At 48.0% G+C, this 16,929-nt stretch overlaps 2 protein-coding genes across 7 annotated transcripts in view; both read right to left on the reverse strand.

The window, feature by feature from the left end:
- MATN1 (matrilin 1) overlaps nt 1–12,374 on the reverse strand; it is a 32,653-nt gene extending 20,279 nt beyond the window's left edge. For all 6 annotated transcript variants that reach the window (XR_002787051.2, XR_010321357.1, XR_010321356.1 and 3 more), the window contains exon 1: nt 8,354–12,374. The gene's annotated coding sequence lies outside the window, so the exon portion shown is untranslated. The remainder of the gene's footprint in view (nt 1–8,353) is intronic.
- Nucleotides 12,375–12,493: 119 nt separating this feature from the next.
- LAPTM5 (lysosomal protein transmembrane 5) overlaps nt 12,494–16,929 on the reverse strand; it is a 28,349-nt gene continuing 23,913 nt past the window's right edge. The window contains exons 7-8 of the mRNA XM_064281597.1: nt 15,213–15,305; nt 12,494–13,950 (exon numbers count right to left, since the gene is read on the reverse strand). Coding sequence (XP_064137667.1) covers nt 13,861–13,950; nt 15,213–15,305 — 183 coding nt within the window. The 3' untranslated portion in view covers nt 12,494–13,860. The remainder of the gene's footprint in view (nt 13,951–15,212; nt 15,306–16,929) is intronic.

The raw sequence follows: 16,929 nt of genomic DNA on the forward strand, positions 1-16,929 counted from the left end.
GAATTCTGTCCCCTAAAAATATCTGTCAACTGGGCTAGGTCATGATTCCCAGGATTGTATGATCATCTGCCATTTTGTCATCACCAGGAGCTGGTGAGTGTCTGATTAATTCACCTCTGGAACCTGGGCCCTGCCCAGGGTCTGTATGGAGGAAGCCCATAAATAAAGAACATAGCCAGCAGGCACCCTTGCATCCAGGTCCAACAGTTGATGGAATACAGCAGAAAAAGCATGGGCTTGGCTGCCTGACAGACTCAGGTTCAAATTCACCTCTGCTACTGACAGGCTGTGTGACCTGGAGCTGATGACTTAATCTCTCTGAGCTTTGGCTTGTCATCATGCAGTGGGAAGGGTAGCTCTGAGTTGGCCTGCCTTACTGGGATCATACGAGGAGGCAATGAGAGGACAGAAGTGGAAGTGTGGTCAAAGGGGCAGCATCTTTCCAGGCGACAGAATAGTAACTCCTGAGATCTGTACATGTCACTCTATGTAAACTACACTCCAGTAAAAGGAAATGTACAGACTTTTTTTTTTTTAAGTGATTGTGGGCACAACAGACCCAACCTGCAGCTCCCACAATCCAGCAATAGTGATAACGACCTCTGCCACACTCGATGCAGTACAGCCCCTCTATCTCCTTTGTTCTCCCAACAAACCTGTGAGACCAGCAGGTCCGAGTCTATTAGCCCATTTGTTGGATGAGGTCTATTGACTCACCCAAAGTCACCCAGCCAGCTTAAGGGCAGAGCCAAGCCTGGAACTCAGCCCTCATCCCGCTCTGTACCATTTTTGGAGGACAAACATGATAAAATCACTTCCCTCTGGTTTTCCTACTTAAGTTTCATTGGTTCATAATTCATCCCCCTCCTCAATTCCAAAGACCAGTTGAGGCTGCTGATTCCTTTTGTTTCTATAACTTTTAAGTCTAATTCTCTTCTCCGGAGATGCTGTCAGGTATGGTGATCATGGCTTTGTTACATCCCAAAATAGTGTCATAAATGTGCTTCCTGCCTCCCCCAGCAGAATGCCAGCCTGTCTTAGTCATCTAGTGCTGCTATAACAGAAATGCCACAAGTGGATGGCTTTAACGAAGAGAAGTTTATTTCCTCACAGTCTAGTAGGCTACAAGTCCAAATTCAGGGCATCTGCTCCAGGGGAAGGCTTTCTCTCTCTGTTGGCTCTGGAGGAAGGTCCTTGTCATCAATCTTCCTCTGGACTAGGAGCTTCTCCGTGCAAGAACCCCTGGTCCAAAGGACGTGCTCTGCTCCTGGTGCTTCTTTCTTGGTGATATGAGGTCCCCATGTCTCTCTGCTTGCTTCTCTCTTTTACATCTCAAAAGAGATTGGCTTAAGACACTATCTAATCTTGTAGATCTCATCAATATAACCGCCACTAACCCATCTCATTACATCATAGTGATGGGATTTACAGCACGTAAGGAAATCACATCAGATGACAAAATGGCAGATGATCATACAATCCCGGGAATCATGACCTAGCCAAGTTGACAGATATTTTTAGGGGACAGAATTCAATCTATGACACAGCCCCTCAGAGCGGGGGTCTTGCCTGTCTCTGTCACCACTAAATTCTGGCACCCAGCGTGATGCCCGGCACAGGGTATCGGGTGAGCAAATGAAGAAATGAATGAAAAGAAGGAACTAACAAGTCACTGGTTCAATTTCGTTGTAAAACCAACCAGGGTCAGACTGGGGCCAGCAACGGTGACTGTGGCCTTGCTGGAGGTGGCCGAGGAGAATGTGAGCTGGGGTCTACTCCTCCTTCCCTGACGGACAGGGCTGTGCCCAGAGCTCAGTGCACAAAGCTCTCTTGGGCTGGCCGCAGCTGGGCCCGTGAAACAGCTCTTTCAGCTCTGTCTCTGAATGGCAGTTCTATGGCCTCTTTGGAGGAACACTGGCGCCTTCTCTGTATCACTCCTCTGCTCATTAGCAGAGCCACAGAAATATGCGACAGGTAAGTTTTCAGGAAGAGAGGTAGGCTTTAACATTCCATAGCAGGAGCAAGGGCTGGGAAGGAGGAGATCTAGGAGTTCAACATATACATTAAGGGAAGAAAATAAATATTTGTGTTTTTTAAATGTGAAACATTTTGCCCCAGGATTCAAAATCGGGAACAATGTGTCCAGTATTACCCAGAGGGAAAAATGTGTGCAGGGGCCTTCTTCAGGGCTGCTAACAACACAAACGGGGCTTCAGCTGGTCCCTCTCTGTTTTCACATGCCTTGAGTTTCCAGAAGCTTAAAGCTTTAGTGTTTCACCCAAGAGAGGGTGCTTGTGATAAAGAGAGAGGCCCCCGGGTGCAGGGTGGCTCAGGGGAAAAGACACAGAGCTCGCACACCGGTCCTCCCAATGCAAAGGTCTTGTCCTAAAGAGCCCGCCTGGTTATCGCTCTCTTCCACAGTGAGAGGCACACATGGAGTAGGACAGCGTGTTCCCTTCTTTATCCTTCACCTCCTTTCTCAAGATTTTTGCAGTATTCACATCCGCCTTTTTTCTCATTTATTTAGTCTTTCTTTTTCATTAACTTTAAACGAACTCATTTTTTTTTTAATTTCATCATGGTAAGACGTTGCTGTTGTTAGCTGCTACTGAGTCAAGGCCAACTCAAGGCGCTCTTACGTACAACAGAATGAAACCTGGCCCAACCCTGTGTCATTCTCATGATCCCCAGCATGTCTGAGTCCATCGCTGCAGCTAAGGTGCCAGGCTAGCTCACCGAGGGTCTCCCTTGCCCTCGCTGGCCCTCAACTTCACCGAACGTGATGTGTTTCTCCAGTGATTTAATCCTCCTGATGGCATGTCCAAAGCAAGCAAGTTGGACAGTGTTCTGTTGTGATCCATAAGGTTTCCGTTGGCTAATTTTCTTCATTTAACTTCATTTCTCTTTATGACTGAGTAATATTTCATTGTATGGATATACCACATTTTATTTATTCATTCGTCTGTTGATGGACTCATGAGTTGTCTCCACCTTTTGACTATTGTGAATAGTGCTGCTCTGACCACTGGTGTAGGTCACTTTTTTTTTTTTTTAATAATTTAAGAAATAATAGCCTTGAAATCACTGGTTCGATGTGCACTTTCTATATTTATTCCAATACATATTTAAATAAATTCAGAACTAATTAAATTTTTATGTCCACATATCACCAAAATGTATCTCACGTTCAGCCAATGGCATGTGTACCAGACTCTGAGGAATCCCCCGAAGTGAGAGACTCTGGTTTTGGTGAGAGCTGGGTTTGATTCCCTGTTCTGTCACCGATCAGCTGTGGTGGCTTCAGGTAAACCCCTTCACGTCTGCCCTTCTGTTTCACGTCTATAAAGCTGGGGTCCTAATGCCAATGTCACAGGATGGTTCTGAGAATGAAACGTGATGAATGTAAAACACCTGCACGGAGTAGACACGCTACATCCATGATGATGATTTTCACAATGCCTTGTTATATTAGTCAGGATAGGACAGGCAAAGTTGCAGTAACAAATAAGCTTCCAAATCACAATGCTGAACACAAGGGCTTATTTCTGTCTCCTGCACAGTGCCTTCCAAAGCTACCTCCCTCTTGCTATCTTACTATCTCCAAGTCCTTTGTTTCCAGAGAGAACAAGAGCAGGAGAAAGCACACCCACTGTTAACAGCCTCAGATAAGGTTTACCCATCAGGCAACTCCACCCAGATGCCCAGGGGACAGCACATGCGTATTTAGGGAGCAGTGAGTCTCCACCACCTTCCCAAGTGAAAAGGGCTTCCCTTGGCCCTATACCACCTGTAGATCAAAATACAAACTTAGCTGGGCATCCAAGTCTCTTCACAATCTTTTTTTACCACCTTTTCCAACCCATTGTCAGGCGCTCTCTCTCTCTCTGTCTTTCTCTCTCTTGCGTGCGCGCATACACACACATGCACAAAAATACATACACACACTTAGTCATATCAAACTTCTCACCTCTGAGCTTCACATATGCCATTCTCACTTCCTGGATGCCCTCCCCCTTATGTGGCCACCAAACCTCTGCTCATTCTTTAAGAACCAATTCAGAGTGGTGAACAGGGGTGGGAGGGAGGGGAAAAGGGGGAGCCACTGTTTGGGAAGCCGTGAGTTTCTGTTTATGGTGGTGAGAAATTTGGCAAAGATTATAGGTGATGGTTCCACAACAGGATTAAAGTAATTGATGTCACTGAGTTGTGTACCTGAAAAAGGGTGAATTGGCAAACGTTGTACTATATATATTTTTTACAACAATTAAAAAAGAATGTAAACAACGACAAAAGGATGTAGAAAAACAAAGGAGAACCAACTCAGAAGCCTTTCTCCACCACAGAATGGGTCACCCCCTCCTCAGTCTTCTCATAGCACCTTTTCTTTCCTTAATTGAAGCAGGTTTCGTGTTCGCTTTTACTTATTTGCTTCACTGACTCTGGCCCCACGAGACGATGAGGGCCTCGAAGTCGGAGACTCTGCCTACCCTCTGCACTAGCACATTATTGGAGTTGAGGGTGTTAGTTGTCACTGAGTCAGCTTCAACTCACGGCAACAGTATGTGTAACAGAACAAAATGTTACCCGGTCCCGGGCCATCTTCATGATCATTGATATGTTCAAGCCCGCTCTGGTGGATATTGTGTTAATCCATCACATTGAGGGTTTCCTTCGTTTTCACTAACCCTCTACTTTACCAAACATGATGTCTTTTTTTAGCAGTTGATCTTTCCTGATGACGTGTCCAAAGTAAGCGAACTGAAATCTCACCATCCTCACTTCTAAGGGGCATTCTGGTTGTATTTCTTCTAAGACTCATTTGTTCGTCCACATTGTATTCAGCATTTTTCACCAACATCACAATTCAAGTGCATCAACTCTTCTTCTGTCTTCTTTTTTCATTGTCCAATTTTCACGTGCATATGAGGTGATTGAAAAGTCAATGACCTCAAGTGCACCTTAGTCATCAAAGCAACATCTTTGCTTTTGGATATTTAAAGACGTCTTTTGCAGCAGATTTGCCCTGTGCAACACATTGTTTGGTTTTTTAACTGCTGCTTTCTTGCTGCTAAGATGAAAAACCACTTATTGAACACTAACTCCAAAGACAAAGTTCTGTTGTTATCCATACGTTTTACCATAGAATACTGTCATCGTAGTTAATGTTCAGCAAATGGCTACTCATTTTATTTTGGGAGCCCTGGTGGGCAGTGGTTAAGAGCTTGGCTGCTAACCAAATGGCCGACAGTTCAAATTCACCAGCTGCTCCTTGGAAATACTGTGGGGCAGTTCTACTCTGGCCTGTGGGGTCACTATGAGTTGGAATCAACTTCATGGCAACAGGTTTGGTTTTTTTTCAGTTTGATTTGGTTTGGTTCTCCGTTTTATTTTGAGGAAATATAAAACTTGGCGTCTTAGGCTCTGAGGGAATCTCAAAGGTCATCTAGACCACTGTATTCTAGCCTGGACATCATGCTATTCACCTGGAGGTATTATTAAAAATACATATTCCACCAGTGTTGGTGCCTTCTCAGGCCCTCAGGGTCAGCCCACACCCCTAGCAGCAGGTGGTGGAGCTTTTCTTGGGGGACGGCTACTACTGTCAGTCACCCTGGAACAGGAAATGAGCATTTGGAGGAGAGGGCATGGGTGTAGCACTGGGAACTATAGCAGATACTTCTGATGGCACGTCCCATGGCCCTCTGGGTTCACCTACAGCTGCAGTGTGTGGTTCTCACTCACAATGACGGTGAGCAAGGCAGCCTGGGAATTTAAAGTCCCCAGGGGCAACCCTCAACCAACAAGCAATGGGAGCTGTGGGTAAATACTCCAGTTTCTCCATCTCCCACTGGACAATTCTGAGATGTAATCCTCATGGTTCCTCAGAGGGCCCCCAAATGGGTGTGAGCCCCAGATGCCCAGAGCAGTGGTGACCTGCTCATTTACACACTTTATTTTGGCTTTTTTCCCTTCTCTGTCTCACTTCTCCTTTCACTTGTGTTTCTTGGGATCACTCCTCAAAGAAATTACTTACACTGAAGGCCTTGTCTCAGGACCTCCTTTGGGGGAACTCAAACTAAGACAAAGCTTTCTCAACTCCCTGTGGGAGTCTAAAGCAAGGGCATGTTTAGGGTCCTGCTGAGGGTGAGGGAAGGAGAGCTGGCTGGCCACTGACAGGTGGGGTGGGCTGAAAGCTAAGAAGGCAGGAGCCTGGGTCCAGCTGGGGCCACCTAACAGTTGGCAAAATTCAGTTCCTTAATGGCCGTAGAAATAAGGCCTCTGTTCTCTTCCTGGCTATCAGTCAGGGACTGCTACCAGCTCTAGAGGCTGACCACAGTTCCTTGCCATGTGGCCCCCTCCATAAACCCTCTCATGCTTCAAATTTTCCTGTTTCAAACCCTCCCTCTTCAGGAAGAGCCCAGTCCTTTTTAAGAGCTCAGCTGATTAGGTCAGCCTCACCAAGAATAATCCCCCACTCTTAAAGTCAACTCTGCCATAAAACATAACCTAATCACAGGAGTAACTATCCCGTTAGATTCACAGGTTCCATCCACCACCAGTTGCAGTTCATTCCATTCCACACTGGGGCCACGGGGACTCCAAGAAGTACCTTCATCTAGATCCATTTGCAAGTTATTCTCTGTTTTATATTTCCTTCTATCATTCTCAAACTGTTGATAAATTTTTGTTAAGGCTTTTCAAAGACCTCTTTAAAGTGTTAAAAAGCAAAGATGTCACCTTGAAGACTAAGGTGCGCCTGATCCAAGCCATGGTGTTTTCAGTTGCCTCATATGTGTGTGAAAGCTGGACAATGAATAGGAGAGACCAAAGAAGAATTGATGCCTTTGAATTATGGTGTTTGCGAAGAATTCTGAATATACCATGGACTGCCAAAAGAACGAAGAAATCTGTCTTGGAAGAAGTGCAGCCAGAATGCTCCTCAGAAGCAAGCATGGAGAGACTACATCTTACATACTTTGTTATCAGGAAGGATCAGTCCTTGGAGAAGGACATCAGGCTTGGTAAAGTAGAAGGTCAGCGAAAAAGAGGAAGACCTTCAACAAGATGGATTGACACAGTCGCTACAAGAATGGGCTCAAGTATAACAAACATTGTGAGGATGGCGCAGGACCAGGCAGTGTTTTATTCTGTTGTGCATAGGATCACTACGAGTTGGAACTGACTCGATGGGACCTAAAAACAACAAGCCTTTTCAAATGAAAAATACAGACTCTCAGGCTCCATTCGAGACCCAGTGTATTTATATCTCTCAGCTGTTCAGGTGGTTCTGATGTAGCTAAGCCAGATCTCATGCAACCTCCCATAAGAGGCATCAAGTCTCTCTCTATCTTTGAAAAGCTGTTGTCCAGCCTATGGTGGAACACTTCACAGACTGAGAGCTCAATACCCCTCAAAGTATTGCATCCCATCTTTATCCAGCTCTGAATGTGAGCAAGCCCCCTGTAGTACCATGTTCAGCAACCTGAACATCATGGTCCTGGCCCCACTGAGTCCACTCTTCCCTAATGAGAACAGCCTCATTTCCTACAACCATCCCCAGTACACATGGATTTCAGCCCCTTATCGTCCTGGTACCTGCTCCCAAAGGCATTTCCTTTTGTCTCTTTCTGTCTTAAAGACTTGAGCTCTGAATTGAACCTAATCTTCTAGGCAGCAGAACAGATTATATTTCCTCCCCTTTTCTTCCATACTCTTGTTGTTAGTTGCCATTGAATTGGACACTGACTCATAGTGACCCTAGGCATATGAGAACAAAATGCTGTCCAGTCCTGTGCCGTCCCCATGATCAGCTGTGGATCGGACCATTGTGATCATTGACTGATGTCAGAAGTAGATCACCAGGCCTGTCTGCCTAGCCTAGTCTGTCTCAGTCTGGAAGTTCCGTTGTAACCTGTTCGGCATCACAGCAAAACACAAGCCTCCAATGACAGAAGGGTGGTAGCTGCACATGAGGTGCACTGACCGGGAATGGAACCCCGTCTCCCACATAAAAAAGGTGAGAATTCTACCTCTGAATCTCGAACCTTTATTCACGCTTCCTGAAATCCCTGTTATTCTCCCCCAACCTCAAAACAGAACCACTGGAGACATGAGAAAAGCACGTGAAATGCGCAGACTTAGTGGTTAGTTCACTATTTCATCAGTCAGTTTCCAATCTCTCGATCTACTCTGACCAAGACTTAAAGCACTCAGGATTGTTGTTGCTGCCATTTGGAAACTTAAGGAGGGAAAAATAAAACTTTCTCCAAATTGGGAAGTGTACTAGTTTTCTATTGTTGTGTAACAAATTAACACAAACTTAGCCACTTAAAATAGCAAAAATTTAACTCACTGTTTCTGTGGGTCAGAGGTCTGGGCACAACGGAGCTGGATTCTCTGATCATGGTCTCAGAGGCTGAAATCAAGGTGTCATCTGGGCTACCTTCCTTTCTGAAGCTCAGGGTCCTCTTTCAAGCTCACATAATGGTTGGTAGAATTCAGTTCCTTAATGGCTCTAGGAATAAGGCCTCCGTTCTCTTCCTGGCTATCAGTCAGGGACTGCTCCCATGCCTGACTTTCAGGGAAACCAAAGATTCCTGTCCAATCAGGCACCCTGGGAAGGCCTCCAGTTTGCAATGAAATATTTCGAAGTGTTAGTAAAAGCAATTCCCAGGGAGGACCAACCAATGGGCCTGGCTTGGGTCTCTGGGTGGCATCAGCCCCTCTACAGTGGTGTAAGAAGCAGCTCCTGTGTGTCTCTGCGGCCATGGGCCCTTGCTGCTGCCCACCAGATGGGCTCTCCAGGAGCCAGCACTCACATTCCAGCCTCTCCCGAGAGTCCAGGAGGAAGCCTCCCTAATTAGCCATCAAGAGTGTTCCCATGCGCAGCAGACTCATAGGAAGCCACAGCTGGGCCCTACTCCTGTCTAAATAAAGACAGTCCACCTAGGGGCAGCTTTGCTGCCGCCCCAGTGGCTCAGATGGTCAGACAGGACCTTTGTCTTGTAGCTTCCTCTGCTCCGTGTGTGAGACAGGATATTCAAGGCAGGAGGACACTCAAAGCAGAGAAACTGCCTGGGCAAAGACTGGAGACATGTCCGCATGTCAGAGGGGACTGCCGCCTGAGGGCATCCCCGATCCCACCTCTGAGAACTCATGGCTCACAACACAGACATGATCAGCCTTGACCTTGACAGGGCCACGTTGCTAAATTTTACACATCAGTGGAGCTACATTCCTACCAGAGGGCTTTGGGAAAGTTTTTTAAAGCACCTCAGATGGGCCAAGTGAAGAGCAAGGACAGTGGCAGGACAGTTACTGTGCAACCTGGGGAGACTATCAGGAATCTCTTGGAAAAGGAGGAGGGGACAGGGTTATACTTTCCCAGGGTTGGATGTCCTGATGAAGACGATCTTGACACTGGAACATTCTTCAGGTGTCCACGGTCACTCCGTGATAGAGCAGGGCCAGGCCTTGCTCCCAGCAGGCTGATCGCCACTTGGGGGCTCTTCCCCGCTGTCCTGCATTGCTGAAGGCACCACAGAGGGGAGGGCCTGTAGGGTGCGCTTTCCGAAATGCCACGGAACATACATACGAGGGCAACCATCCTGGCTGTATTTATTTCAGTTAGCACCTAGTTCTTCCCACATTGACCCTGAAGCAGCTTTCCTTAAACTGAAAAGTGCTGTATTTCCTTGTCCATCCCTCTCCCTTTTCTACTCTTCTCCCTCACTCTAGACCTTGCTATACCATCTGCGGGAGGCAGGATTGTAAGATGGCTCCCAATGACTTAAGATGGACCCTGGATAATTCTCCCCTTGTGTGTGCCACCATGGGGTATAGGGAGTGGATGTGGAACACTCAAAGCCAGAGGTTAAAACCCATTTTTTAAAAAAAAGACCTCAGCTCAGTAGGAGGAGGAAGTACTCGGTGACCGTCGGAGCTATAGTAGGATCGAAGGGACAGTCTTGAAAGGGAGGAGTTCCCCATCAGCGGGGGCGTGCAAGCCAAGGTGACATGGCCTCCATCAGGAGGTCACATCCAGAAGGGATGAAACCAGCAGCCTCTGAGGTCCCTTCTGGTCCAAACTCCCAGGCTCTGTGACTAGCTCCAGGGGCGTGTAACACCTAAAAACTCCCTGCTGCCCCCAAGACCTCCCCCAATATGTCAACAGGAGTGAAATGAGGGCTTCTTGAGGAGGAGGGTCCCTAGAGCAAGGGTGAGGTTGTCCGGGAAGTATAGCGGAATGAGCTGAGGCTCCAATCAGGCCTATAGGAGTGAAACCCCAGCTCTGCAACTTGATCTGTGGGTGACTGGGGCCAGTATGTTCCCCTCCTTGAACTCAGGAATAACCCCTGCCACGGGGGCCTTCGGGAGGGCTCCCTCAGATGACACACTCGAGTCTCTATCCGTTTACAGGGCCATTCCTAGTATGATCACAGACCCGGAGAAGAGTGAGGTTCTTGGCTGGCGACCCCAGGTCTGATTTTGCGGACTCCCTTCCCTGTCGGAGACAGCCTGTCTGGCCCAGCCCCCGCCCCACCACCCTGGCCGGCCCTGCCTAGCCCCCTTTTTCCTGGGGCCAGCTCCTTTCCAGCACCCAGCTCAGACAGGCCCCTTCAGTGGGTCCAAACCGCCCAGTCCCTGTCAAAGGACCCCTGTCTAAGCCTCAAATGGGGCATTGATAGGGCTGCGACGAGGCTGCCCAGCCGATCGCTGCCGCTTGGCTTGGCCAGGCCCCGCGGACTTCCCTAAACCCAACTATTTCCTGCTCCTCGGCGGCCCCCTTCCAACCCACCTGGCCACAGGGCACAATCCCCCTATACATCTCAGCCTGTTCCTCGGCTCCAGGCCAGGGCTGGGGAGAGGAGAAGGACGGGGAGTCACATCAGCTTCTTTAGGGTTTCCTTGGTCCCCCTTGGTGAGGACAAGATGATACCTCTCCTCCCATGACCTCTGCTCCTAATCCTCACTTGGTGGGGCCCCCTCAGCGGGGTAGTGGACCTCCACATATAGGTCTTCACGAGAATTGATGGCTCACCCAGCCTGGGGACCCATCCTCTCTCATCAGTCTCCGCTTGGAGTGGACTAAACGGCCTTTGGTTGAATCCCTGCATGACCTCAAGAAAGTCACTTGATGTCTCTGGGCCTCGATTCCCTCATGTGTGAATGGATGGAGTGGGAAATCTCTTTTCATCTCTGTTAGATTCAGGTTTAATCAATTACTTGGGGATTCGAAAAGGAGCAAATAAAATCTGTGAAGAATTTGCCATCCCCCCAAAAAGTTGATAACACCAGAAAGTTAACAACGCTTCTCGAATCCCTCACCTTCTTCCTCCCCTTCCCCAAAGGACAACTGCACCAGCCTTCTGAGTCCCTGTCTCTGGTCTCTTCCTTTCTAAAACACAAACCTGGCCCAGTCATTCCCCTCTCCAAAACCCTTCAAAGACTCCATTGCCCCAGGATAGACTCCATGTTCCTTGGCATGGCATTCAAGGCTCTACTACATCTCCTTTGGTGCCAGTGACAGAGCTCAACTCACACTGCCCTTGGCTCTCTGCTGACTGCATTCTCAAGCAGAGTACAGCTTAGTGGTAAATCTTCAGCAGTTTGGCAGCCCCAGGAGAAAAATGACAAGAAATGGAGAGATAGCATTTGAGCCCTGGATCCAACCATGCCTGAAGCCAGAATCCCTGGACTTTTCATTTATGTGAGCCAAGAAACACCACCACCATTTCCCCACCCCCACCCCCATAAACTTGTTTCTCTAAGGTTTCTGCTTCTTGCAATCATTCCCTTCCTAAAAACACCCAACTTGGCTGGAATTAGCCAGCGGGGCTTGCAGCCAAAAATCCCCAGTGTATGCAAAGGCCCTTCATGCCTCAGCCCCAGAGGCTCACCAGCCTCTTCTCCCACCCCCTCCTACTTGCAGCCACACTAAGCTGCCAACCTGCTTCCCTCCCACCTCCCTGAAGGCCTTACACACCCACCACCTTTGGCCTAGAACATTCTTCCCCTCTTTGCTTGCTGCTGCCTACTCATCCTTTAGACTCGGCTTGGTGAAACCCCCCTCAGGAAGCCTTCTCTGGCCCTTATGTCCTCTGTGCCCCCACAGCCCCCAGACTTCCCTATCATGGAGTTGGCCACGGGCTATTATACTTGCTTATGGGCCTGTCTCCCCAACCCCAGACCCTGGGTAACCGGAGGCAGATCTGACCTATTACAGTCATCCCCAGGGCCCAGCGCAGGGCTGGCTCCAGGGGGGTGCTCTCCAGGTGAAAGCAGCTCACACCTGATTTGGGAAACATCAGGGTGAATGCGTGGTACGTGATTCATGGTCACAAACGGTGTCAGGCCATGATACTGTCTGGGCACGGGGTGTGTGTGTGTGTGTGTGTGTGTGTGTGTGTGTGTGTGTGTTGGGGTGATGCAGGTAGAAGGCAGCTCGCCAGCCCTGCCTACGCCATATTTCAAGAATAGCACCAGCCCGAGAGAAGCTTGTTGCTGCTTTATTGAAACTTCTTTCCTGTCCCACACTAAGCAATTACACAAGGGGGTATTAGCAGGGAGCCCCTGGCACAGCCTTCTCCCTCTGCACCCCCTCAAAGACCCCAGAGAGCCTGCCTCCGTGGATCAGCTCCCTCAGGGGCCTTGGCCCCTCAGGAAGCAGGCAAGAGGGGGGATACTGGGGCCCACACCGTCCTACTCCCACCACCAAACGCAAGCCCCCACGGCAGGGTCCGCATCCTGCATCCACAAAGGGTTTACCTGTTTTGACTGAACTTACCTGTGGATTTAGTCCAATAAACAGATTTGTCTTATTTCCGGGCTCAATTTCTGCTTGACCACAAGTTTATTGGGCAGAACTGATGTGTTTATGACTGAATCAGTGGCAATCGATGGCCTGGCTGGTGGGTTTGTTTGTGATTGAGTTGACCTCCTTTCACTGAACCCACTGCTATTTGACTGCACAGACCACAGGGTGACTGAATAAGCAATTGTTTGGCTGTTAATGGTGACAACTCTTTAATAAAACAGCTAATGTCTGAGGTGACTGTTTGATGATTGAAACAACTGTTATTTCCTGGAACGAGCTATTGTGTGATGGATTGGCAACTGTTTGACCGAACTTTCATTCGACTTGACAATTATTCACTGACTCAGAGGTGCTGAATTAAGTAGAATGGGCTACCAGTTGTTGGACTAGATTGAACCATTTGGAGGCTAATTTGATTTTTTTTTTTTCCACAGAATTTTATGACTATTCTAAATAGACTGATGGTTGGCTGAATTGATTATTGTCTAAGCAAGCTATTTGAAGAAATTGACTATATGTGTGAGTATATACATATATATATATACTCACACATATATGTACTGTACATATAATATATATAAAGGGAAACGGATTACAATTACTCAGCTTAATTGCTATGTGTGAACTGACTATTTACAAAGCAATGCAATGGCTATTTGACCAAATTATTTTAAAGAATTGACAAGTGTGGTTTGGATTTGTCAATTGTTTGGCTAAACTAGTCAAGCTGACAATTGTTTAACCAAGCTCATTCAATTTAGAATGATCTGTTGATTAAACAAGTGTCGGAGCTGGTCAAAATAAACCCAGTGTTGTCGGACTGAATTTTGGAAAGACCCAAGGAGTCATTCAGTCAAAAGGGTTGACCTAATTGTGAGCATCTTACAGGCCCCACGAAAGGACAGGCCAGCAAGGGGCACACAAGCAGATTGTCCTGAAGTCAGCCGGGTGGTCTACCCAGGCCACAGGGGCCGCCAAAGCAAAGAAGCAGATTATGAGGCGGCTCCACTCCTCCCAGTACCAGGGCTGGGGCCTGGCGAGAGTCACACCTCCGAGTAGGGGGGTGGTGCTGGGTCCCCCTCTGGAGCCTTGGGTGGCAGAGACAGGGCTTCCTCGTAGGATGGCAGGACCACCTGGGAGAGACAGAATGACAAGAGCTGAGGACTGGCAAGAAAGATCCACATCTCAACCTGGGGTCAGGGGACCCAACGCCCACCTCTGGCAATATGAAGGAGTCAATGACATCCAACATATGTCAGGTCCTTACTCTGTACCAGGCATTGCATACTTGAGATGAAGTGCACTTTCTGTCCTCATACTGGACATGCTTGCTTTTGCCTATTCAGCCTCAAGTTCTCCTTGTTTTGATAATGCTTTATTTTCCTTGGGAAAGCATATGGTTTCAAAAGAACTGATCCCATCCCTCAGATCCAGAGGCTGGGCATGTGACCTGGGCATGGCCACTCCAAGTGGAATCCTATTTCTGTAGCTATAGTCATAGGTTTGAGGATGGGATGTGCTGCAAGCCAGTCCAACCATACTACTCCTGGAACTTTATTTTTCTGCTGGGGTTGCTGAGAGCATGAGAGGTCGGTCTAGTGGTTTTGGCAGCTATCTTGCAACCATGAGAGAAAGGCTGCTTGAAAACGGAACTAACACTGAGGAAAGTAGAGTCAAAAGATGGAGACAATAAGATCATGTTCGGGTGTCAGAACTTGGTCAGGCCTAAAGCCAGACCTATCTTGGACTTTGAAGCTCCATAAGCTAATAAATTCTGCTTAAGTCAGATGGAGTGTGTTTTTGCCACTTCAACCAAAAGTCTTAACTAATACAATTCCCATTTTACAGATGGGGCAACTAAGCCACCAGTTATTTAAACCAACTGCACTTTTTCCCATCACTTCTCCAATCCAATCTTCTAAGCAAACCTCATTCCCTGTGCCAGGAAGACCTCCCCTCGCCTTTCCCAGCTAACTTGTACTGATTGACCATCTAAAACATGGTCAAGTGTCACCTCTACCAGGAAGCCCCAGATGAGGCCAGGTGCCTCCTCTCTGTTCCCATAGCCCCTGTGCTTCACATCGAGTTGTAACTGGGTTTCTGTGTCTGGCTTCACCCTGGCCTGTACATTCCTCTAGAATGGGGTGGAATCTTAGTTTTCTCTGCACCCCCAGGCCTGGATACAAGGCTGACAAAGAATCAGGGCAGTCAATATTAAATGAATGAATGAATGAAGGAATAACATCCTAAACTCTCAGAGCTAAAAGAGAGCTCCATATTTCTTCAGGACCTACCCTCATCTTACAAGTGGAGAAACTGAAGCCCACAGGGGAAACAGACTTGCCCCAGATTACACAGTGAGTGAATGGCAGAGCTGGGACTTGACCAGGCTCACCTTCTGGAGCATCTTGGAGCTGTTCCTCTTCTCGGCCGAGTTCATGTACTTCACGAATTTGTAGCACCTCCACACACACTTGAACATGTAGACCTAGAAAAAGGCCCAGGTCAGTTTGTGCTTCACTGCCCTCCTTCGCACCACCCAAACAGACCTCGGGCAGACACTGGGCATTGCCTAGGCGGGCACAGCTCAGTCCAGAAGGCAGTGTCCAGTTGCTGCTATTCAGTTCCCCTACTGTGGTTGGGGGAGGGGGCTCCCCTGACAGTCACAGGCATTACAGGGCCTCCTCTTTCATTGTCTACAGGCTCTCAGTGCAAAACCAAAACCAAGCCTGTTGCAATTGAGTCATTTCTGACTCATAGAGACCCCATGTGTGTCAGAGTAGAACTGTGCTTCATAGGATTTTCAATGGCTGTGATCTTGTGGAAATAGATCACCCGGACTTTCTTCCATGGGGCACTGCTGGGTGGATTTGAACCACCAACCTTTCAGTTAGTCAACCAAACCCACTGCCGTCGAGTCGATTCCGACTCATAGCGACCCTACAGGACAGAGTAGAACCGCCCCATAGAGTTTCCAAGGAGCGCCTGGCAGATTCGAACTGCCAATCTCTTGGGTAGCAGCCGTAGCGCTTAACCACTATGCCACCAGGGTTTCAGTTAGTAGCTGAGCACAAACCATCTGCACCACCCAGGGGCCTGCTCTCAGGGCACGGGTGCTTTTCAGGGTTCTCATCTACCCTCCAGCCTCTCTGGCAATAGTCCTGCAGGTGTTGCTTGTTGCCTTGGTGACTGGGAGCTCACTATCTCCTGAGGTGGCCCCACCCATCTTGAGATAGCTCTGGGGGTAGGAAAGGTTTTCTTCAGAGTTGCTTATGGTGTATTGTTTTTTTAAAGCAGATTACAAAACAGTGGGCCCAACATCTTCCCATGTTTATAAATGAAGAAATATATACACACATATGTATCTGTCAAGATGAGATTCATTTTTCCTTTTCTCTTAGTAGTTGGTGTCAGAATTAAGAAGACCTTGCTTGTCTAGAAGAAACACACTGACAAGATTTCCAGGGTGAGGCGTGCAGTCCCAAGGAGCATGTTCAAGGAAGAGAGACAGCCCCGAAACTGGCTCCTAAATAAGGAGGGCATGATCTGTCATCTGGAAGGCCCCTTGTTTTACAGCGTCCCACAATGGGGGCAGACAAAAATAGGCACAGAGAAAAATAGGCATGAAGGTGTAGTGAAAATTGAGTATTAGGGAGGGGAACAGTGGGACAGAGGGGGCAGAGAGAGAATATCCCCTCCCAAGGAGGATGAAAAAATAGAAGAGGGACGAGGAGATGGTGTTGTATGGTGGGACTTGGGGAGTTATTCCCCAGTAGAATGTGGCATGTAAACCACACATTGATTGCCCCCATGAAGCCTTCAAGAAAGTCCTTAGTGCACACTCATTAATGCACTTCTGCTAGGTTAGTTCTTTGAGGAGGTTTAAAAGGAGCAAAGCAGCCCTGGTGGCACACCAGTTAAGCCCTCGACGGCTAAGAAAAAGGCTGGCAGTTCAAACCCACCCAGTGGGAGAAAGACCTAGCGATCGGCTCCCATAAAGCTTACAGCCTAAAAAACTCTATGGGGCACTTCTACTCTGTCACATGGGGTTGCTATGAGTCAGAATCAACTCTACACACCTAACAACAATAATAAAAAGGAGAAAGCTGTAT

Source organism: Loxodonta africana, chromosome 3 (genome assembly GCF_030014295.1).
Source record: "Loxodonta africana isolate mLoxAfr1 chromosome 3, mLoxAfr1.hap2, whole genome shotgun sequence".
Lineage (NCBI taxonomy): Eukaryota > Metazoa > Chordata > Mammalia > Proboscidea > Elephantidae > Loxodonta > Loxodonta africana.